The sequence below is a fragment of the Asterias rubens genome, chromosome 9, assembly GCF_902459465.1.
Source record: "Asterias rubens chromosome 9, eAstRub1.3, whole genome shotgun sequence".
NCBI lineage: Eukaryota > Metazoa > Echinodermata > Asteroidea > Forcipulatida > Asteriidae > Asterias > Asterias rubens.
The window spans coordinates 10,150,376-10,176,348 of NC_047070.1; the positions used below are offsets into that span (position 1 = coordinate 10,150,376).

The 25,973-nt window shown below is 37.6% G+C and overlaps 1 protein-coding gene across 1 annotated transcript in view; it reads left to right on the forward strand.

Moving 5' to 3' along the window:
* Window positions 1-25,973, forward strand: part of LOC117294588 — a 58,265-nt gene that overhangs the window by 2,377 nt on the left and 29,915 nt on the right. Inside the window, exon 2 of the mRNA XM_033777073.1 lies at window positions 17,000-18,602. Within this exon, the coding sequence (XP_033632964.1) occupies window positions 17,015-18,602 (1,588 nt within the window). The 5' untranslated portion in view covers window positions 17,000-17,014. The remainder of the gene's footprint in view (window positions 1-16,999; window positions 18,603-25,973) is intronic.

A 25,973-nucleotide genomic window follows, 5' to 3' on the forward strand; every position in this document is an offset into this window, starting at 1 on the left:
TGCTTAAGACAGTTTCTTCATTCCTATTGGTCGAGAGCAACGGCCGGGACAGTTGTGCCACATCACACGATACGCGCGACGCGCACAGCATTCCCTTATAAGGAGTTGTTTACGCGAGGGCGGCGGAGGGCTAAATACCATTCCATAGCTGGAGGGGTGTTGTGTTGAAAGAAATCATGTAACAATTATAAATTTTGCATTTATTTTACTTTTTGACCGAAAAGTGATGATTTTTTTGACCGAAAAGTTATTGAATGGGAATCAAAGTGTGTTGAATCGGTTTTCAACTAGTGGGTTAAAGCCGCCGAGGCCTGGTTCTTTATAATTTACCTCAACTTCGTCTAGGTAAAATTATCAAGAACCAGGCCTCGTTGGGATTAAACCACTAGTTGAAAACCTCTTCACCACAACATTGATTCCCTTATTTATAGCAGGCATTTCTGTTTTGTACTTATAGGTGTGCGAACAGTTAGAGTTGGGACGTTTAAATTGTCTTAAAGTGTTTCACCATTTTTTTTTCAAAAAACATTGAAATCTGTTTCCAAATGTCATTAATAAAAAGAGACCTTAATTTTTCTTTTAAATGTCAGTCCTATACATTTTGCACTATACAGGAAGAATGATTGACATCCCTTTTGTATACGTTTCATGTAATTACATTACTAGCAATCCCCTAAGATTCATGTTATTTGTTTTGCTTTGTACGGCCCACTGTGGTTTGGTGGTTTGCAAAGAGCAAGGGTTACACAGCGCTCTATTTTTAATCCTTAAAAGTGTGTTGACATTTGCTCCTTTTTACAGAAGGGTAGTTCCATTAAAATTGTTAGAAACAGCTTACTGTGTAACGGTTTAAAGACAGTGGACACTATTGGTAATTTAATACTCAAAATAATTATTAGCATAAAGCCTCACTTGGTAACGAGTAGGCCTAATGGGGAGAGGTTGATTGTATAAAACATTCTGAGAAACGGCTCCCTCTGAAGTGACGTAGTTTTTCAGAAAGAAGTAATTTTCCACGAATTTGATTTTGAGACCTCAGATTTAGAATTTGAGTTCACGAAAATCAAGCATCTGAAAGCACTCAACTTCGTGTGACTAGGGTGTTTTTTCTTTCATTATTAGGTCTATCTCGCTACTGCGACAACCAATTGGCTTCAAATTTTCACAGGTTTTATATTTTGTGCAATATGTTGAGATACACCAAGTGAGAAGACTGGTCTTTGACAATTACAAATAGTGTCCACTGTCTTTAGGCCAGTTATGAAAGTCACACGTTCCATTAAACTGTGTAGATAAAAATTATCTAGCCCTCAATGGCTTTGATGAACACAGAGCATGGATCGGACATGTTGGTCTATAAAAAGCGTCTGTAACTGTTTTTTATAAAATGCATATAAATGGTTGGAAAGATGTTTTAAAAGTAGAATACAATGATCCACACAAGTTTGCCTCGAAATTGCGTGGTTTTCCTTTTACTGTGCGAACTAACACAGTCGGCCATTTATGGGAGTCAAAAATTTGACTCCCATAAATGGCCGACCGTGTTAGTCGACGAGGTAAAAGGAAAACCGTGCAATTTCGAGGCATGTTTGTGTAGATCATTGTATTCTACTTTTACAACATCTTTCTACCCACATGAATTTTATAGCAAACAGTTACAAACGCTTTTTATAGAGGCATTGTGTTCATTTAAAGTGAACCTGAAGGTTTCTTTTAAAATAGAAGACGTGTTTGGGATTGGTTTATTCATCAATCTCAATCGAATCTCATTGGTATTTCAATATGAAGTCTCCCTGAAAATAAAGTGTCCGAACGTGATCAGTAGCAATCCTCCAGAGAAGCGTTAACCGTCCAACAACAAACTGTTCATGAATAATAAAAGTCTAGAGCTTGTAAAGATGCTGTAAATCTCCGGCTTATTTTGATTGCTACATAAGTGCTTTTTCATTGAATCCAGCGCTTAAGGTTTTTATCTGAAATGACCTGTGCCCAATTTCATAGAGAGCTGCTTGGAAGCACACAAATTTGCTTAGCATAAAATTTCTTCCTTGATAAAAACAGGATTACCAACCAAATTTCTATTTGTTGCATATTGCTTGTTACTGATTTTCAGCTGTTGTTTGGTTATTCTGAAAATCACGTGGACATTTTGTTGTTTTTATCAGGGAAGAAATTTCATGCTAAGCAAATTTGTGTGCTTAGCAGCTCTATGAAATTGGGCCCTGTTGGTACGCAAAGTCATTCCTTTAGCCATAAGTTTATATTGTTTTTGTTGTTAACCAAAAGCTCAAGGGAAGGACAGCATTTAAAATCTTTCAGAAGTTTCACTTTTGAATCACTGTCTGTCAACTCTAAAATTAGTCTCTTCTCACGTTTCCCACTCATAAATTGAATTTGTTCGAGTAAAAAAATAAAATAAAAATGTACCATCATAAATTTCTCACAGATTACCCAAATAAAAAAATGTGTCAATTAGCAGAGTTTCAATTTCACATGGAAAATGATATTTCGCCAACTGTATACATTACGTACTGCTGCCCAATGCCCATTCATATTGAATAGGCCTAGATGTTAATACAACCTAGATGATCCATTACATTACATTACATTACATTACATTACATTACAATAATGGCCATTGTGCAAATAATGGTACCCCGGGAAGAGGTTTTTTGTATACATTTTATTAACATAATTTCAGACCGATGGAATTTCAAGGAGTCTTCTCTCAATTCCTTTTCATACTGGCCTTATAACATCCTTGTTCTCAGGAGAAAAAAAAACCCCAATGGCTTCTCAAAGCCGCCATATAAACATAATTTGTTTCTCTAGACACGCAGTGTAGAGGGGGTCAAAGTGTTTCCATTTTGTGGAAGAAGAAGTAGTATACTGTGTGTTTTCAACTTCAAATAGTTGCCTCTTCTTGAGTAGATGCAACTATTTAAAGCCAGTATGGACACTTTCAGTAAACAGTATTGTCCAAGGCCCACACTTCGTGTATCACAACTTATAGATAAAATAACAACTGTGAAAATTTAGGCTCAATCAGTCATTGGAGTCGGGAGAAAATAACGGGAAAACCCACCCTTGTTTCCGGACGTTTCGCCGTGTCATGACATGTGTTTAAAATAGTTCCAGAATTCTCGAGATCGAGAATTTACATTGTTTTAATGTTTTCTCAAAAAGTAAAGCATTTCATGGAATAATATTTCAAGAGAAGTCTTTTACCATTACCTTCTGTAAATCCTGTAAGTAATTTGTAAATCTGTAAACTTTTTTTAAAGATGAAAACATACAGTACAAGCATTTCAAAACCTGGGGGTCCGGGTCAGGAGGAGGGGGGGGGGGGGGATGGGCATTTAGTTACTGTGGGGATGGGTGCCTACTTTTACCAGAAATTATTGGCGCTATTATATTGTACACTTATACAAATGTATTGAACAGGTGCTTTGCTCTTTTATTTTGCAGTTCCATCATTTTGGATACACGTACATTGGATGTTTTTCTGCGGAATGATACAAGAATCCATTGGCAGGGAATTAACAAAATTGAAAGTTTATATCAATAGCAGGTTCCTGGAGGAGGTTTAGATTACCCGCAACACACACAACACCTCTTGACCTTTGAGGGAAACTAAAGGATGCATGTATTGTGTAATCCTCACATGTTCTGTTGCATTCTGGTAAAGTCTGTGATTTTGATTTCTTCACTCGCTAGGGAATATTCAGAAAAGAAAAAAAAATCTAAATTGTAAGAAGGTGATTCAAAAGAAATTAGTGAAAATAAAATCAGTTTAAAGTAATTAAAATATATACCCAAGGATGGATATAAAAATAAAAAACAAACAAGATGAAAAAAAAACCATACCCACTTGGCCAAGATCATTTCATTCCTGATTTTAGACTACAAATTTATTTGTTTTTAATAGCACTGGACACTATTGGAAATCCCTGTTAGCATAAGAACTTACTTGTTAACGATCAATGGAGAGCTGTTGATAGTACAAAACATTGTGAAAAAACTTAGAAAAGACTCCCTCTGAAGTAATGTAGTTATCGAGAAAGAAGTAACTTTCCACCCAAATATTGGAATTTGATTTCGAGACCTACAAATTTGATTTTGAGGTCTCGAAATCAAGCATCTCAAAGCACACAACTTCGTTTGACAATGGTGCTTTTGTTTCATTATCATCTCGCAACTTTGATGACCAATTGAGTTCAAATTTTCACAGGTTTCGCGTCGTCCGTGGATTGTAGCATTCAGGTCTGTAACTTAATAATAATAGTACAGTATTTAGAAATGTTTGGGGTGTTATAAAACAAATATTGACTGCTTTTACTCGTGCAATGGTTAAAAACTATGACTCCCTCGGTGATCCCCGTAGCGTTCTATTTTCCCTCGGCTTCGCCTCGGGAAAATAGAACGCTCCGGGGATCACCTCGGGAGTCATAGTTTTAACCATAGCACTCGAAGCAGTCAATATTTGTATACTAACACACATCAGTGTACATGTATCTTAGGTAAAAACCAAAATTAATAAAAACATACCTAAAAACTACAATGAGTTCTTACACGGCCGATAGAATAAAGCTATTCCAAAGATAAATGGTGTTTGAAGCTTTGCATGGTGTGGAGAATAAGAGTAACTATAAACATAAATATTAATAGTAAACTTGCGGGTACAACCATGAGTAAAATCTCTTTTGAAGGAGGGGTGGCTCTGAAGACGAGCAGAGTACACTGTTCAAAACATCGAGACCAAACCGGCTCTTTTCAGAGCCACCACTCCTTCAAAAGAGATTTTACCCATGGTTGTACCCGTAAGTGTACTATAAATATTTATATTTATTCTTATTCCGAAGATGGTCACTTTTTGCACAAATTGATGTCATCCTTCTTCCTGAAGGCATCAACTGTATTCCCTGAGTGATGGATATCCTGGACTGTATCATTGACACGCTTTGTCACTCTCTTTTCATAGATTGTCTTTATTTCACGAATCCATGTCTTTATTTTATGATTCCATTTTAACTCTGATATATGTAAGATGTGTTTTTAGCCTCATAATGATTCGGTTTATTGATTTCAGAGCCATTGTTCGTTTGGCCAATGCAAGCGGGCTATTATTGTACTACATGTGTCCCTCCTCTCTTTTAATTTTATTTAAAGCAATCGCACAACATCGGTAAGCAGTATTGTCCAAAGGCCCACGCTTCATGTATCACAACTTATATAAAATAACAAATCTGTGAAAATTTAGGCTGAGTCGGTCATCAGAGTCGAGAGAAAATTACGGGAAAACCCACCCTTGTTTCCGCACGTTTCGCCATGTCATGACATACATAAAATAAATCCGTCATTCTCGATATCGAGAATTGGTAATTGTTTTAATGTTTTCTCAAAAAGTAAAGCTTTTCATGGAATAATATTTTCAGGGAAGACTTTCACCATTACCTTCTGTAAACCCTGTATTTGTAAATCTGTGAACTTTTAATTTTCGTTGTGTTCAGAAAGTGTCCAATGGCTTTAACCGTGTAGACCTACATTATGTGAAGCTGTCAAAATGCACCCCTAGATTTCCACTCCAGGGTCAAACAGAGTATGGCAGTGCCACTTCAGAACCCAACATTTGACATTTTATTTTTGTCATACCTGACGTCGATAAACATAAATGTCAACCGTTGTGTTGTAAGGAATTATTTTCACAGCTGACAACTTATTAAATGAATGACTGAAAATGTGAGCATCCTGCCCAGTGCAACAACCCAATCTCCACAATTACGGGAAAACACCTGCCACGTTTGTGCTGTTTATCCCAAAATGAAAAGGTCTTAGGAAATGCAAAGTGGCCAACATTTGCTCATGGACTCCAAGGGGTTCTTAAAGATGTTGTATTTCTTGGATGTTCGAACTGAAATTTTCATTTCAAAATGACTAAATACAGACCTATTTTAGGCTTACATACATTTTAAGTAAGCACCAAAATTCTTAGTCGAGGATTAACAATACATCATTACATAGACTGTTTATAATAACAAATTTTAAACAATGAAGATACTACCAAAGCTAATGAACCAATTTGTTGGTGTACACACTACGTGCATAATTTAATGGTTGATGCAATGCCCAAATTCAGAAGACATTCTCCAATGGTGTAACTAGACAGCGTAGAATTTAAAAAAAAATGTTTTGAATTTGTCTATTTTTTTTTCGGGGGGGGGGGGGTAATGGGGAGCAAGGGTTCTTAGTGGGTCTCTCTGGTTCTGCCAGTGGCATTCTTGAATCTTTTGTTTGACTTTATTTACAAAGCAGTGTTTCTTGAGTGCGTAACTGTGCATCACAGGCATTGTTGACCTTTCTATTTGCATATTGTTCATTCTTAAGAAATCAAGCTAAGAGGCACTGGGCACCCTACTGTTCTTGATGACTCTTGAAGTATGTTTACTGTGCAGTGTGCATACATCATGTACTGTACACTCAGCATCTGACCATATATTGTGCTATTGTATTGGCCAGCAGGTGCAGCAGAATCAGGAGGCAAGTTATAAAGGCAGTGGGTGATGACATTTTGATAAAATACCTGTCAAGGTCTCCAATGTATTAGAATTATTTAAGGCAAAGAAGTTGACAAAATTGTAGGTAACAATTTTGAGCATGTTGTGGTAAATATTCTATAAAATTATAAATAGATCAATTTGAACCAAACAATTCTTACTAGTTAATAAGAAATATTGTGGCTGAGGTGATGCATATAATGTACAAGTACCGGACTTGAATTTTGTAACTATTTTTGGGGAGAGGGTGGGGGAATCGTCAAGATCACAGCCTGGTCTGTGGCTCAAAATGTTTACTGGACACAAGACCAGACTCAAAATAAATAATAAACTATGGAGGTATAGAAATACAGTAGAACATCGATGTATATTAACTGACTCAGTTTCACATGCATTTTTAAAAGTAAACTTTTTTATTTGGACTTGTGCTAAAAAAGACACATAAGAGAAGGTTGATTTCATTCGTCTGTATGGGTATTAAAAACTGTACTTCATTATGTCATTCCTCAAAAGAATTGAAGGGTGGCAGGGGAATTTTTTATCATCATGTATATATATATTCAAAATTAAAATGTTGACATATTTTTGTTGTCATTTTAAAACACCTTGCCCGACACCAAAACAAATGCCCTCGTGCCTGTGGTCCAGAGACAAATTTCAACCCTGATTGTACATTGCTTTAAGATTGATTGAGTACAGGGTTTTTAAAATCAAATTATATTCAAAGGGACGCAAATTGTATTGTTGGTGATGTGATAATTTACTTACCTTTAAGACTGATTTTGGTTGATGGGAAAATCAAATTAAGTGGCTAGAATAGAGCCTGAGAGAGGAACTGGTGTTCCCGAACGGCCTTAAACCGGCTGTAGTTGGGTCTGCGATGGCCAGCTAGGTCTTCAAGATCAATATGGCCTGACATTGACATGAGAAACGTCAAAGCTAGTTATTGGTTGTGTCCACGCAAGACATAATGTAACCTTGGTAACAACATTATTAAATCTTGTATCGTGACTTGTAAGGTGTTGTGTATTTCTTTGCAAGTATTTTCATTATACACATACGTGAAGATTCACACAAGTAGAAAACTCAATTGTTTGCATTGAAGGTATGTACTGCTTACTATAGGTACATGTAGTTCAGTTATTTCACTAGTTTTCCTCTTTTCAAGATTTTGTTATGCCACCAACCTCTTTTATTAGTTATTTTTAATTGTTTATTTATTTCCAAATGAGCTTTCCTGTTTTGTTTTGTTTTGCTCAACCGCATACCTTTAGATGTAATTTTACTTTTTGAAAATTACATTGCGGACAAATTCTTGAAAGATATCTTGAAACAGACCATTTGCAATATGGTATCACTCTTGAGTCCTGCGGATGGGCTGTAAAAGCAATGGTCCTGTATTTTTTGTATTAATGCACGTAAAAGAACTGGCCTGCATAATGAAAAATCACTTAACCTTTGCTGACATCAGGTTTAGGTCACAGGCGTGTCGTGGTCAAGCGGACACGAGCACCGGACACAAGCTCTGGTGTTTCTGGTCAGCAACGTGTTGGTTCAAGTCCTGGTCGTGTCACTCTGCGTCCTTTGGATGGGACGTAAAACCAATGGGAAACTTTGGAACGCTAGGTGGCAGCAGACTTACCAGGTAAATTTCCATGGTTTATGTAGTTCTGAGCATGCGCACATTACTGAGAACAATGGATTTTACCTGGTAAGTCTGCTGCCACCAAGCAACCCAAAAGTCTCCCATAGGGTGTGTGTGTGTGTTCTGTAATGCACGGTAAAAGATTCCAGTGCACTTATGAAAAAGAGAAGGGGTTTGCCCCGGTGTTCCTGGCTTGATTGGCTGTCTATAATTGCGCCTCATCACCTTCTAAACATTGCATTTTTGCTATGTAAAGAAATTAATCTCATACTCCAAAAAATGACACTTCACAATGCCTTGCAGGACAATAGTGAATAGTAAAGGGCCTTGAGCATCACTGAGTGATGGATACGAGCGCTATATATAAGAGGCCACTGTTATTACTATTATTATTATTATTAAATAGGGAAACTGCCAACAAATGGCTAGATAGCTGAGTTGGTAGAGTTTTGGCACACAAATCCGGTGATCGTTGGTTTGAGTCCCACTCTAGTATAACAAATTGTTGTTCAACCACAAATAGACCATATTGAATATAACGTCACCATTCATATACCTGCCCTATAACATGGCGTCTGTGAGCGTGTGCGTGTGGGTATGTGTGCCATAGAAATCCAACCGGGACTCCTGCGTGCTTGATGTACGCGTTTAGCACGCATACAGTTTGCCCTACAAGATGGCGACTTTCATAGCAACTAAGGGGTTATTTGATACGGTCTATTATTATTATTATCATGTGTCAGGTTATTATTCCTGGTTTTCATGTTGTGGTTGTGCGTGCTACAATGTACTCCGTGGACAGTGTGGTCAGCTCACAGCTCTTTGAAAACTGGTACCAAGTTTACTAATCACAACGTGTAGGTACATGTAGATTACTTTTACTATTAATGATGATGTGTACATAGGATACCTTGGATGAACAGAGAGATTATTTTGAAGCTGGGAGGAAATCTCGTCCAGAAGGAATTAAATTAGAGACATGCATAAAACATACAACACCTTTGTACAATTTTGGGTAGTCAGCAACATGTGAGAGAAATTTGAAGGACTTTGTGGAAAGGCCAAAGGCAAGGCTCTTTTAAACAATTCTTTTATTTATTTCAGTGATCAATTAAAATTTAAAAAAATATAATGTCGTGCGAAGGGTTGAACACTGACATGACTGAGGTTTAGCACGTTGTAGCTTAGATATCAGGTGCTATTATTCAGCATTTTACAGTACATGTATGTAATATTGTAAAGTTGCTCTCTAAACACAACAGATGAAAAATTGTGGCTTTATGGAACAATTAACTGCATGGTTTTTAACTATTAATGCTTATTGCATGATGTAAGTATTGAGCTCTGCAAAATAATCACTTAATTGGTGATTTATCAATATTCATATACATATTGGTGAAAAACCAAGAATAATAAACAAATTAATTGCAATTATTTAAATCAAAGGCAGTCAAGAAAAATACAAGAAAAATAAATAATGAAAATGAAATGAAAATAATATAATGTAATGGATACATACATTGTAGCAAACGAAAATTGGGGCATTTACCGCTAAGCCATAAAGGCTTGTTTTGATAAGCCTGACAAAAACAATTTCGTAAGAAAGAAATTACAGCAAAAACAAAAGCAACAAACAAACACCAAACTTTTGCAAATAACTCAAAGAGGAGTCTGTGTGACAAAAATAAAATTGATAAGAACAGTACGCACACCCTTTGCCTGCTTTTCCTACAATATTTTGGAACAGCAAGTATTGTGAATTTGTCTAAGGAAACAACAAGTTGCATCTATAAAGGCAGTGGACACTATTGGTAATTACTCAAAATATTTATTAGCATTAAACCTTTCTTGGTGACGAGTAATGGAGAGAGGTTGACGGGATAAAACATCGTGAGAAACGTCTCCCTCTGAAGTGACATAGTTTTCGAGAAAGAAGTTATTTTCCATGAATTTGATTCTGAGACCTCACATTTAGAATTTGAGGTCACGAAATCAAGCATCTGAAAGCACACAACTTTCTGTGACAAGGCGTTTTTTCCTTACATTATTATCTCGCAACGATGACCCGAATTGAGCTCAAATTTTCACCGGTTTGTTATTTTATGCATTTGTTGAGATACACCAAGTGAGGAGACTGGTCTTTGACAATTACCAATGGTGTCCAGTGTCTTTAAACGAAACTTTGGCCAAACCTCATCCCCCACATTGATGCCTTAATACCAATTACTGTTGTCGCAGGAAACAAATTGTCCTTTGAGCTCTGTGTGACAAATTATTCCTCTTTTAAATCATCAACATTTTAATTCCCTCCTCTCTTCTATTAGAATTGTTAACGGACGATATTTGATCAACATTGCGAGAAGTGCCACAATTGAAATTGTTACATGTATCTTTGGACATTTCTGTAGGAAGATGCAACACAAAACAATATTGCTTCTTAAGTCACCAACATATAACATGTTTTTCTGGAAGATAATCCTTCTCTCACTGATTCTGTCAGCATTTACCCCCCCCCTAAAAAAAGGAAGCCAAACTGAGGATGTAAACTTATAATACATGTAAGATTTACATTGATTTAATTATTATGAATTTGTATGTTTGGCAAGGTATAATATTCTTTTCTTATTAAGTTTGATCAGCGTTGGATGTGTACACTGTACAGTACATGTACGTACATTTCTTGTGGTGGATTTAGTGAACAGATGGCACTTGAAAAACATTTGCTATGAATCCTAGAAGTTGCTTGAGAGTCTGCCCTAATACGATCACCAGATCGCAGAAGTCTGTCCCTGATTTGTTTGCATCTTTCCATCTCCCACGCAATGAAACACGTCCAAGTCAGATGAGGAAATTAAGTGTACTTTGCTATTTTTAGCTCGAGCACAATTACAAGCCGTAGTAAATGATAATTGGAACTCCGATAATGAGCTTGTGTGTATGCATGTGTGCATGGTATGTAGTTAATGGTTAGTGAGTCCCATGTAGGGATTTCTGAGTTGAGTCTTGAATAGTAATTCCTAAGTTGAGTCCTGAGTAGTGATTCCTGAGTTGAGTCCCGTGTTGTGATACCTGAGTTGAGTTCTGAGTAGTGATCTGATTTGAGCCATGAGTAGTGATTCATGGGTCGAGTCCTGAGTGGTAAGTCCTGAGTAGAGATTCATGAGTTGAGTCCTGAGTTATTAGTGACTCCTGACTTGAGTTCTGAGTTGTGATTCTTTTTTTGAGTCCTGAGTAGTGATACCTGAGTCGAATCCCAAGTATCGATTTCTGAGTGGAGTCCATGGTAGTGATACCTGAGGTGGTTCCTGAGTAGTGATACCTGAGTTGAGTCTTGAGTAGTGATTCATTCAGGAGTTGAGTCCTGAGTAGTGATTCCTGAGCTGAGTGCTGAGTAGTGAACCTGAGTTTAAGTCATGAGTTGAGTCCTGAGTTGTGATCCTGAGTTTAATCCTGAGTAGTGATTCCTGAGTTGAATCCTGAGTAGTGATTCCTGAGTTGAGTCCTGCGTAGTGATTCTTGAGTTGATTCCCGAGTTGTGATACCTGAATTGAGTCCTGAGAAGGGATTCATGTGTTGAGTTTTTAGTGACTCTTGACTAGAGTTCTGAATAGTGATTCCTGAGTTGAGTCCTGAGTAGTGATACCTGAGTCCAATCCCAAGTATCGATTTCTGAGTTGAGTCCATGGTAGTGATACCTGAGGTGGGTCCTGAGTAGTGATACCTGAGTTGAGTCTTGAGTAATGATTCCTGAGTTGTGATCCTGAGTTGAATCCTGAGTAGTGATTCCTGAGTTGATCCTGGGTAGTGATTTATGTCTTGAGTCCTGAGTAGTGACTCCCGAGTCAGCCAGACAAACATTTTGTTCTGTTCCGGGGTTTAGACTGATATACTATGAAACCTACATGGGATACACACTTGTGTGATCAAATTGTAAGAATGTGTTTAAAACAAAGTTGTGATGTTAAGGGTTAAGGGAAAAAGTTTGGTTCATGCTTATCGAGAAGGGGCCCGCCAGGGTGTGTCTGGCAGTGAATTTATCTTTAATCACAAAGGCTGCACTAGAAGGGAAGAAACAAAAGAAGAAGAAAATACGAACAGAACATGTACAGTCATGACAGTAATACATGTACAACGTTTGCTCAAGACCAATCAACACAGGCTGTTTCACTGTTATTTGTACAGTTTTGATACTTATTATTATTATTATTATTATTATTTTATTCGCCATAACAGTACAAAACAAAATACAATGACAACATTATACCCCAAGATGGGCAAGGGACAACAAAAGCAAATACATACTATGATCCGTAGATCTGTTGCCCCACATCTGGGGTACACAATAAAATTAATATAGATTTAACATAATATAGTTCACAAAGCAATAATAAAAGCAGAACATTAAAAACCAATAGAAAATGATAAATATATTTTAAGAATAAAAAATAAATTAAATTAAATTAAATTAAAAATAAATAAATAAGTAAAAATAACAGATGGGGTAAGGATAAACAATAAAGGGAAATAAATAAATAAATAAAACCTAAACTTGTAGATAAATTAAAACGACTTAAAATATTGCACAAGTGATTTGGCTAAAGCTACTATTCAGTAGATTCATGAGATTGACAGACAGAAAATCTAAGTGATTTGAGAAAGCTGTGGAAGGGCAAGAGCAGTAGTGAATTACGAATGTTTTCTGGCAAACGAGACCAAAGTCTGGGAAAAAGATGAGGAGCAGATAAGTGCAGAGCATCGGTTCTAGCATACAGGTGTTTGAAGGTGAGAACATTAGGATATCTATGATTGACAGAAATGATGTCTGCCACATCACAGTGAATAAGGTTAAACTTACACTTAATGATAAAATACAAAACAGACAAATTGACAGAGATGACCAGTTGAGGGACTTAAGTCTATCGGGGTAGGACATCTCACCCATCCTCTGCCCAAGAATAAACCGAGTACTTCTTGCCCTGTGCAGGTTTTTGACAAATACACAGGGCATCAGGCTAAATGTACATTACATTGTAAGGCTACATGTAGTTCATTTAGCTGTGTTTGTACTTTTGTGCCTGTAATTGATTGCGAGTGAAAATCACAGGATGTAATAGAAAAGGCTGTTCCGTGCTTTCTATTTTTAGTGTGTGCATAAATCGTCATGAAGTCATTTGTGTTTGGTTTGTACAATCTGGATGTTCATTCTTGTCATTGATTGGGCACGTAATTGCGATCTTTCTTGTGTACAATAACATGCTGTACAACATAAACAACTTTAGTGAAATGACACTGTTTGCTGTTGACAAATTCATTACCAAGTTTGTTTTGTGGTTTTTCAAAGGTTAAGTGTTCACTTCTGTCCATATTACATTGAATGTGAACAAAATTGGAAATACTGGGTAATATACTGATGATGTATACGTGCCTAAGTTTGAATTTTTATTTTGTTAATTTTTAAGTAATTACTTAAAAATGAACAAAATAACAACTAGCTAGAGTTTTCACATGAATGCTAGAGTTTTTAGGTAAAACAGTTCAATGATAGAGTTTTTACATGACAAAATAAAGGAATAACACCATGTTATTTGGGGCAACTCCGCGTATGTATCATCGCATCTGCATACAATTTTCTAGCCCATTTTATAATGTAATCTTGTTAGCATCACATCTCATGTGGACCCCTTCTATAAAAAATGTACACAAGTGTTGGTCGCTGAAGTGTGTAATTTGGAGCAAGATTTGGCTTATAAAATATGAATTGTAAACCACTTTCATTAGCAAAATCTCATACCGGACTAAAGTGCAGTACAAACTTTACACTGTCAAGAATTGAGCAAATCCAATTAGTTGTGGGCAAGAAAGGATTACTTTACTATAATCAGGTGAGGAGGTACACACAAACGTAAATCTCACTCCCTGCTTCAAAGGGTATCCCTGAGACACTCTGAGACAAATTGATCCAGTCCCGGGCATGGACATGTACAGTAATTGTACGTACACGTATGTAGTGCCACACTCACAAACGTAACACACAATGTATACATGTCTAGGAGATACCTGATCGCGCTTGCTAAATATCAGAGGTTGTCGTCTAGTCCCACATTTATGCGTAGATCTTGCCTTAGCCGTGGGCACAGATTTCACCCTTTTGTGTGTGTAGTATTTAGGTATGTTTTTATCAGAACACCACATGCATCAATTCCTATGTGGGGGTTCAGAAACGACAGACTTGTCTCAAACTTGACTCTATTCAAATACTAGGAAATTGTTTTTGATTTGGTCTTGCCTGGAGGGTATAATGAACTTCTGAACTGAAACTGCGCGTATGTAGCCGTATTGGTTATATGCTAGGGACGTGTGTGGTTCGGTTTGAACATCAGCCCTACTGTCCGATGTTGATTGCCCGTGGCAGCAAGCCAGCCCGCTTGCCATAATTCCATCACTTCAGACAGTACTTTAGAGGGCATGTTGGGCGTACATCAGGTAACGGATGTATCAACATTTTAAAGGGATAGGATTTTTTTGTGGAGGGTAAAAATGTCACAATTACATAGAAAATACAGGCCTGTTTGCTTCGTTTTTGAAAGAGTAAGGGCACAAAGGCATTTTCTCCTTGTTATAAAGGGCACCTTATGAGGAAAATGTAAATTCTACTGTTTCAAGGACACCAAGGGGGCACGGAGGAAAACACCTTCGTTGCCTCATTGAAGTATCTGGCCTGAAACTACATGAGTGTTGGGTTTCATTATGCATTGTAGACACCTTGCATATTAACTCTTAAAGAGCCAATAAAGGATGATCTCGATACAACTATTACCTTTTTATGGCCAAATAGACATCGTAGATACCGGTTAATAACCATTTTACTCTCAAAATTTGCATTTAGTAACAAATAACTCGGGTAAAAAATGCACCCAGCCGCGCGGCTTTTCCAGCCGAGAGTCAAAAACGGCTTATCTATTATAATGACCTCTTGACGCCAGTGACGAAATTCCCCTAATTGGGTGTGAACACAGTTTTCCAGCTTTGGCAAACTGAGGGCACTATTTTCCACACCAAATAGAGCCACTGACGTCAAGCTTCCTTTGTCGCGCAGGTTTTTTTGACCCCGCGTTTTTCAGAAAAAACATTTTTACCATGTTTTAACGTGAGGTAAAAGACTCGTTATATTGTTTTAATGTTTCCTATGGACTCCAGCTATTAGAAAACTGTAATATCTATATATTTGAGATCATCCTTTATTGGCTGTTTAATTAGAGACGATTCACCTTGGTGTCTTTGCCCTTTCAAAATGAAAGGGTACAGCTTTCCCGAGTCATTTGTTTTGCAAATAAGCACCATTTGAAATATTGCAGTTTTCTTTTTTGAGCGGAATTGAAAGCTCCTATAAATTTTACTGAATGTGCAAGTACATTTAAGTAATTGTTCTTTTGTGTCATGCCATTCAAAAAGATCATTAATTTTAGCAATCCACGCAGTCAACATTCATATTCCCAGTGCTTTTCACATGAATATCTAGTTGCTATCTACTCTGCTAAATTGGATACCGATTTGCATGGCTAAAAGGAAAGCCTAAACCCCTTAGCACTCACGCAATATTAAACATAGCGCCATTCACTCCCGACCGCGCCATTGAAATTCACATGATTTCCGGGCTTACCTAAAGAATCGTCGGACAACTTTCGTTGTTGTATTTTCTTGTCTTACAAGTTGATTTTTTTTTTTTTAGGTTGAAATGATCTTTTGAATGATTTTCACATTTGTTTTGTTTGCGTTACCAAATTGAAGCTGGGAGGTTGGAATCATAAGAGAAAAACAACAAAGTTATAAAATATCGTTCTTGTATGAATTGAATTGGAAAGTTGGGCGCACAAGTTTTCTCTTGTCTCAAAGGAAAACGAAGCTACAAAAGTGATTGAAAATAATCACAACATACATTTGAAATGAAAATGAATGCCTTTGTTACCAACAGATTTACAAATCAACCACAGGTTTCTCGTTTAAAAGTAGGATACATCAGTTTGTCTGCTGATGTTTTACGCTTTTAACTTTGAAATGTCAAACTCTGAGGATGAGGAGGTTTGTATTTTAAAGGAACACGTTGCCTTGGATCGGTCGAGTTGGTCTTTAAAAAGCGTTCGTAACAGTTTGTTAAAGAATGCATATGGGTTGGAAGATGTTGTAAAAGTAGAATACAATGATCCACACAAACATGCCTCGAAATTGCCTTGTTTTCCTTTTACCTCGTCGACTAACACGGTCGGCCATTTATGACTCCCTTAAATTGTCGACAACTGTTAGTTCGCAAAGTAAAAGGACAATCGAGCAATTTCGAGGCAAATTTGTGTGGATTATTGTATTCTACTTTTACAATATCTTTCCAACCATGCATTTTATAAAAAACGGTTACAAACGCTTTTTATAGACCAACTCGTCCAATCCAAGGCAACGTGTTCCTTTAATGTATGTAATTTTAAATTCAATGCATTGATTATGTTTCTTTGTGATGTATTCATCATTGCACTTGGAAGTTTGTCACATTTTTATTGCAGGCACTGACTACAAGTTTGTATTCTGAAATAAATTTGGGAAATAACTCTGGCACAATAAACGTGTATACTCACAGCAGGCCATATCATATTTTTATTTTCTAATTTTATTATGGACTAACTAAAAGTACTGCCTACCTGTTAGAAATAATTGCCAATTATGTTCCCCCTCCCCTTGAAACCTCTTCTTGCAATGTGTCTGTCTGGCATGTCTGGGATCAAATTTGACACTTACACTTGTTTTTCCACAGAATATCTGGGCGAAAATGATGATGGAATCACCCGTTGGCCGTCTGCCCCCTCTAAGGGTCCTTCATGAGCAACCAGCTCTGGATCTGGACACCCCTCCGCCATCACCAGCAACAACAAGCGAGGCCCTAACGATCCCGATCATCTCAAGGAGCCCTTCTCCAACCTCCCAGTCCTCCTACTCACAGTACTCAGGTGAGGAGATTGAACACAGCATCAGGAACCTATCTCAGTGTTACCAGATTCTCAAACCAGAGCATCATCCCTGCCTCTGTACTCATGGAAGGGTGTCTTCAGCATTCACTCACAACAAGTACAGTGTTACTATAGCAGAGTATTACTCTACTCTACAACGGCTGATGATAAGTCGCTCTCGGCTGTACTTTGCACGGGAGTGTGCCACAAGGGTTTCACAGCTTGCAGAGTTTGTTCAGAGCTTGCAGGTGGTGGCACATGAAGAGTACAACACGCTTCAGGCACTACAAACAGGCGGAGATGTGGAGCCATACACAAAGATGGAGTATCTAGCAATCTTTTGTGAGGATCTACGAATCCATATGAACCACTGGATGTCAATTCAGCACAGACTTTACACTGATAAATACCTGCAAGCTGTGCTGCCAGAGTTGTGCCAAGACCTGTCTGCCCTGCAGCGGTCTCTGACATATTGGCGGGATTGTGCAATGTGGTGGCTGCACCAAATTATCGCAGTTGGGCTGAGAATCTTTGCACACTGTAGCCCAAACACGGCCACACAAGATATGCTTTGGAGTATAGTAAGAGGGATTGAGAACTTCAATGGGATGCTGGATTTAATCAGGAGTACTTGTAAGAATACAGATACGACATCGCATGGCCGCCATCATCATTTCAGTTCAGCTTCCTCGAGATTCAACAAATTCATTCGACCATTTCCAGTGAACAGAATATTAAGTATATTATCCAAAGAGCGCTCCAAGTTAGCAAGCTTGCAGATAATCTTTTTCCTAATGCGGAACCAAAGCTTTGTACATTTAGCAAAGCTACGCCCTCTTTCATTTGACTGGCTCACTTACCCATGCATTATCAGTGCAAAGGCCTCCCGAACGCCATCTGATCAATCGCCCAGTTCTGCTTTTCCCACTTCTGCCACCGTTGCTACATTATCATTAAAAGACTTTAAAGCTCAGGGACTTCTGCAGGAACCATCTCCTCAATGTGCAATTGAAACCCAAGAAGAGGGTTTCATCTCCAAACTGCTTACTGCCATCTCATCATCGACAGGTCTATTACAGAAGCATCAGCCTCTCATGTCAGATGGTGAGACAGCTTCTCGAAAACCCAAACTCAAGTCACCTCGCCGGAGTGGCAACAGGCACGAAACGCGGAAGTCGGTACGCTGGGGAGACTCACTCAATGCACATATCCAGCAGGAGTTCTTCAGCTCCTACATGGAGATGATGTGGACATGTTGCAGGAATGAGTTGAGGGACCTTCTGCACCGTCCTGGTCTAGGCCTGGCAGACATTGCCCTGGAGGGCATCATCAGTCTTGGTCATGTGTACCAGTGTAGTGATGCTTTGGTTGTTGCTCTTGGGCACTTCATTGAACAAGCTTGTGGCAAAGGTTGGTATCAGCATTTTCAGATTTGTTTTCATATGTTAGACACGATTGCTAAACATGAGATAATGTGGTGTGAGTTTGTTTGTTGTCTTCTTTGTACATGTACTCAAGTGACATGTCGTGTACATTTACATAGTACATGTACATTGTACATGTAGCTGCAATTGCAAGGACTCTGATACAGTGCGCTGTCATGATGTAACTTGTCCTTGTGGCTGAAGCCCGGTTTATACTGCCTGCAAATGGGAATGCAAAGCGAATGTTGACGTCACAAATTCCCACCTAAATAATTTGCATGGGTTGACTTGTGCTGAACTCTCTTGCAAATTCGCAGCAAAAACATTGTTGTGACATCAAATTCACATAAATGTTTCGCTTTGCACTCACACTCTTAGGAAGTTTGAACTGCTGGGCTTAAATAATCAGGGTGTGATTACAAAAAAAACTAGAGGGGGACTATTATCACGGTCATAGTAGGTATGTGACTGTACTTGTAGAACTGTAAACTAACCGTCACCTACATGCATGGGCCTAGTCATTGCTGACCAGATCAGATCTACGGCCAGCCATGTGTGTGCAGTAACTGGGGGAGAGTTCATATATAACTCCTTGTACATGCACAGGCTTGCTATGATTATGATGACAGTCCCCGTTAACCATAATTGCTTCTCTTCACCCATGGGTAAACTGGCTACTTGGAATGGCAGAGATGGTTGTTGTGTTTGTTTAAGGTTTATTAAGTGTGGTACATGTACATACTCTGCAGCGCAGGCTGTATACATGTACGACTGTAGGCTTACTCCGCAGGGATCTGAGATGTTTTTAGTAATAAAATGAATCTTGGTGACCAGGGTAACTACATGTATGTTCAAGGGCCTTGAGTGCCACTGTGGTTTGAGCTTGGTACAAGAAGTCAGTGTTATAAATACTATTACTGCAATGTATGCAGGCCCGGAAAGGTCAATTTCAAAGTCAACACGCTTTATAGTACATAAATATTATTGATAATTGGCCACAAAAAAAAAACTTTTTATTATCAATAATTGGTTTTCTTCTTTTATGTGAATTGGTATGCAAATTAAAAGGGCATACTTGTTCACCAAAATAAAAGCTACAAACAGGTACATGTATACATCTTCCACAAGGTTTGACGAGCTGTGTTCGAAATACAAGACTCAATTTTTAACGTACCACCTTTTAACTGTTTACAAGGTGCTGAGGCCAGTCTGCAGCCATTCATACCAGGAGGTAAACCCCTTCTGCTTCTCAAAATTGAATTTTTGGGGATTAAAAAAATGATATCTTTTTCTGCATACAACTTCATGACTTTGAAGAGAAATGATTTTCAAACTGCTTTAAATACTGTACTTTTAACCAAATAGGTTTTGATTGCCAATAAATTTAGGAGTGGTTACCTAGCATATACCTTCCCTTTAATGAAATGTACTGGGTTCTTCTACATAGAATTACATAGGACCTGTCCCCCCATCTGAAGGATGAAGCACTAATGGTCAAGTGTAAGAATAGCATAAGAACACAAGTGGAAGATCAACACTCTATCGATCAGAAACACCAGAGCTTGAGCCCAGTACACTTGACACGTAAACCAAACACTACATGTAACTCAATGTATTTTCCTTTCAAAAATGTTCACAAACATTATGCTCCTAATGGTTATTTTCATAGCTGTAAGCAAACTTCTCAAGAACTACACTCTGCAAGATAACAAATGATATTACCATTCAAATGGGACCCTTTTTTCTGGTAATAAGTGGTTGGTACACATTATGTTCATACTATTCATGACTTTGTAGATCATCTGAAGATTTGCTGACAATTTGCACTAAAACATGGGGTAATTTTTTGGTAAATAGGGAAAATGTACTAGAAAATTGTGTAAACGAGGAAAATTAACTGAAAAATTTGGACTAGTTTTTCAAGATTGTAGGCACTGTCAGTTTCCCTAAAAACAGAAATCTGGGGTCTTATTCAATTTGTACGTGATATCATCTATTTTAAATGACAGCATTTTAGGAATAAAACAACATTGACCCATCATAGAAAAGGGTGTTTTTTAATCAAAATTTGTTAAAGCAATATCCGGGGAGAATTAAATTGTCCTAGTGCCTCACGCGTCAATCAGTATTTCAGTTAAGGTAAATCTCCTTTGTTCACACAAAACAACAAGGTTTTAATAATGAGGTGTCTTCCAGCAAGGCAATGACGCAGTTTGATGAGGTGTATACAAGTTCGTCTCTCTGGCTGTGTCGTTCTCCAGAGAGATTGTCCGATAGCAGAACCTGCATGAGTGACTTCTATGCTTCTATCATCTGTGATGGTTCTCACACATGGATGCTGCCTTAAATGCTGATTTGATGTCAAACGTCGTTGATTGAATCGCAATTCTTGTTGCTCTGCATCCCCTGGGGTTATTCATATTTTAATGGAAAAGAAACAAACACGTACTTTATCATTGGACTTTAATAATACTGAAAGTGAGTATTGAACTACATGCATTCATGGGTTGAAAATCCTCTTCAAATCAGCTTGTACGTGTATGAGTTATAACAAAAGCACCGATTGTACTTCCAAATTGTATTTTCTTCATTATTTGAAGAACGATGTGCTGTCAGAAAAATGTGTGAATTGGTTTTTCTTCGAAGTGTTTTCAGAAACTGCTACAGTATACATAGATGTTCTGCATATCATCAAAATAACTTGTTTTAGATAAGATATACTGTAGTGTAGCAAGTGTGTACAAACTGAATAATTAAACAAAAATCATCGTTATGCATTGCTGTTAAATTTGTCATAATTGTAATGATATTGCTTTTTGATGACGCTTTAATACTCAAGCACAATATTTATTTTCAAAATTGACACTTCTGACATTTTCAAGGTAACTTTTCCACTTGATTACACTTAAGAGAAATTGATTCTGCTTTCAAACAAGAATGCAACTGTTTGCAAATAACATTGCTACTGTTTGCAGCGGAACAGGATACATAATGTCTATTTGCATTTTTTTCTTCTTCACCCATTTCATTTATTCTGGTTGTGAAAGCCAATGACTCTCAGAAAAGTGAACTTATAGACTTTACTAGCCAAGAACCCCATGGAGAGAAGACAAGGAAGGAAGTTTCAGTTTTTAGATGTGGGATGAAAATAACTGAGAATTAAAAAAAAACAAAAAAAACAACAACAACATGCTTTTGGATAGACTGAAAGAAAACCCAATCCATGTAGTGCCCCCGGTGTGGATTCGAACCGTAGTCCTGGAGGTGGAGGGCGAGGAAAGACACCACTACATTATGCTAACCCATTACACTTTGGTTCATTGAGTTCATAACTGTAGCATCAATAAAATACATGAAACTGCTGTACAGATCCCATAAGTAGCATGTGTTAATGAAGAACTTGCTTCCCCTATGTAAACAGTTTGACAGTTTGTGCAAACATGTAAAGATCTGCAAATAGTGGACTACATGCCCATGCAGTGTTGAATCGTGCCTGCTGTAAAAGGAACTTTCCGTCCCTAGCAACCAGTATATGAAGGAGAGATGTCATTGGATGAGGTACAAGAGCATTCTCCACTGATCTGAAATCTCTTCCATGTTTCGGTTTCATTAACATTGTCGTGCTCATGTCGTAGGCGTAAGATAGATAGATGGATAGATAGCTTTAAAGGAGCATTAAAGAATTGGCTTTGTCTAACAAAACATTTGCTGGCAGTGTAACGTAATCCACCATATACATAAACTGACAAACCTGTAGAAGTTTGAGATCGATCGGCCATCTAGGTCACAAGAAAATAGTGAAAAAAAAACAGATTACACATTTTGCATGACAGCAGTGCAAAAAACTAAATAAATAAAACGCTCACTGAGGGATGAACTCCAAATGCAAAGTCATATTATTTATCTCTCATCAAATATGACATTTCAGGCAGAAATATTTCTAGGGGTGTTTTCTACTATCATCATCATTAGACCGTGCAAGTTTGATGTCAATCTGTGATCTTCGCGATTTTGTTTCTTACCAATTCTGTAATGCTCCTTTAACTTATTGTACACAAATTTGATTTCCACTTGGAGGTGGGTAAAACTAACAGTATAATTTTTCAGAAAGTTGTTGGCATAAAGTACAACAAACAGTAAAAAATAAACCGAAAATACAAACGCTAGGGAAAAAATTAATAAAAATTTACTATTTAATTTATGGCTAAAATAACATTGCAGCCACAAAAAAAGGCTGAAATACATAACATTTACAATATTAAAACACACAAAGCAATGCACTATTTAAAGTTCAGTAAATCTGAGATAACAACAAAAAACACAGAAATGCACACTAGAAAGGACAAACAGAAATGCACACTGGAAAAGACAAAATATGTATGGGCAAAAAACAATGAACAACATACATGTAATACTACATTAAAAACTACCATGAAAAATGAAATATACAACAACACCTCAGAAGATAACAAGAAACAAAATGAGCATAGGATAAAAGTACAGGCGACCTGGTGTTGACTATCAAGCTCAGGTTGTATGCTCAATCAAATCAGAGTGGTATGTATATTAATGGACATAGACTACAAGCAATGTGTTGATTTGTGCAGCACATGTAGGTTGGACCGGATGTGCAAATGTTTTAAGAGTTGAGCCAAGTCTTAATGACGATGTGCCTTAGTATATACTTTAATTTTTATGCAACTGTATTTCATCCCCTTAAGGTGATCCCCTGGCTGCCGCTTCCCAGGTTGTATCGTAATTTGGGTGTGATCCCTGGCTACACGGCAGTTAACGGTTGAATGGCTTCTGACTGGCACCCCTGAACAAAGATATTGACAAAATAGGGACACCGCCAACATAGGGCTAGATAGCTCAGTTGGTAGAGCGCCGGCACGTTAATCCGGAGGTCGTTGGTTCGAATCCCACTCTAGTCAATTATTTGTTCAACCCTAAAAATCATTTTTAAAAAAATCTATCAGGTCTTTTCATGGGTGTGTCGTTGTAAACAGTACACTACATGTATGTTTGTTATACCTGGGGAACAAACTGTGAAGTTTGATTGGTCGAGAACCGAGAACCAATTTTGTGACGTGCAACAAAAACGCATGTTACATTTAGCTTTTAAGGCCGAGTTATAGTCGGTCGGGCGATGGTTGGGTGATGGAAATCTTGACGCGCGATCAAAAAAAGACACAGTTTTTAGGCTACAGCGATGACTATAAACTGTGTCTCGCGTCAAGATTTATTGCGCAACCATCGCGCGACCGACTATAAACCAGTTCTTTCTGATAGAAGTTGTCTCATTGAGAAATCATGACCCCAATTCTGTACACAAACCTTTTTATGTTTCCCACTTGTGTAGATCATTTATTTTAACAACTAACAGCAAAATGTTTTGCTGTTGCTTCAGGCAGTGATTAAACTCAATTCAATTCTTGCTGCTTAATTAAATAAATTGTGAGAAATTTGATCCTTCGAGTGGGATCATTGGCTGTCAAACTAGAGCATCTTTCTTTGTGAGCAAATCATACTACCCCAAAAAAGTATTTATTTTGAACAATACTTAACAATAATACAAAGTTTGTAGCACAAGAAAAATTCATTGTAGCACAGCATTTTTTGTCAAAGATGAAATTCCAGTCATGCCACATGTATACTTCACTTTATAACTTTACCATTAGGACATACCATTACTACATATCAAATGAAAGTGTGAGTCCATTTACGTTAATGAAATGAAGTGCATTATGTCGTTACAGATTCATAAAAGGTCCCATATCAAAAAAACATGTACAGTTCAACACGTATAGCAAATATCTTTCCTGTCATGCTCACAATATACACAGTCAACTCCTTAGGTACCCTAGGCAAGCTTCATTCAAGAAAGCCATGGATTTCCTCACACGAGCATGACAAGAGGCAAAATTGGCTCCTGGAGTAATAAACGTCTCCAGAATCTACTTATGTTATAAACCACTTGGGCATGTGTGAGCTGAGAGGAGAACTGAATTTCTTGGCCAGCATTCACTGACACAAAACATGGAGGATCTGGTGGCTTTATGGATAGGTTCGGCTTCACATTCATTGAATTACAGACGGAGAAAGTAATCGGAGCGTAGAGCAAGGAAACCTTGTAGATGTAGATGGCAGAAGTGTGTAGGATTGTGGAAATAATGTTCCTCTTGAATTTAATAAAATATTTAAAGAGAGAGGGGGAGAGGGGGAGAGAGGGTAGTGGGTGAGAAGCAAGGACAAAAACCAAATCCCAATTGCACATTTACAAGGGAAATTTACTGCATAATTCTGTGCATGGTCTCGCTTGGCACCTACATGTATATTAGTAATAGATTAACTCTGAAAGCCAATGGTATGTTATGTCCAGAATGTTATGTTTAGATTTTTACATACACAATTACATTTAGCATTGATGATCTTAAAAATAAAAACACAGAGTGTTTTTAAGTTTGATCTTGACAAATGTTAATCAAAATCTTCCTGAGGAGTTATGTGTAGCCTTAAAAATTTGCATTCAATTTCCAAAAATGTTTGTCTGTTAGATTGAAACCGCAGGCTGCCTAAATGCAGACAACTCATGTACAATATCTACATGTGCAGATTGTGTGTAAAGTAAATCCTCCAAGATGTCACATATCTTAGGATTTTGGAAGGGCATACATTATGTATTCATTCCAATCCAATGTTTCATTCAATGCATTTATAAATCGTCACCATTTTCACAAACAGACGTATCTATGCCACAGTCACATTCTGGGAGAAAACTACTGTTTTTCAAAACTGCTTTTATTTAGATAGTCGCTTACAATTTTCTTTAAAATGTTACTACTGAAATGAACCTGACTTCGCCGTATTTGCAGATCTGTTGATTTGTTTTTAATCTTGAATGCTTTTTATTTTAAGGGTTAATAAAAAGACGAGGCGTGCATGCCATATACACTGTGTACAGACCTGCCTCTAGCCACCGAGCAAGCTCAACATTGTACCGTTTGGTCTAGTGGTGAGACATCTGTCTAGTGGGTTCGAATCCCACCCGAGTGATTTCCCTTTGGATTTTTTCAAAGAGCCCAGAAAAGTACTGAGTATTACAGTGCTTAATACAGTATACAGTGCTTAAAACCATTGGGCTCTTTCGGTTAACAGTATTGTCCAAAGGCCCATACTTCGTGTATCACAACTTATATATAAAATAACAAACCTAAAAAATTTCGGCTCAATCGATCATCTGAGTCGGGAGAAAATAACGGGAAATCCCACCCTTATTTCGGCACGTATCGCAGTGTCATGACATGTGTTTAAAATAAATCCCTAATTGTCGATAACGAGAATTGATAATTGTTTT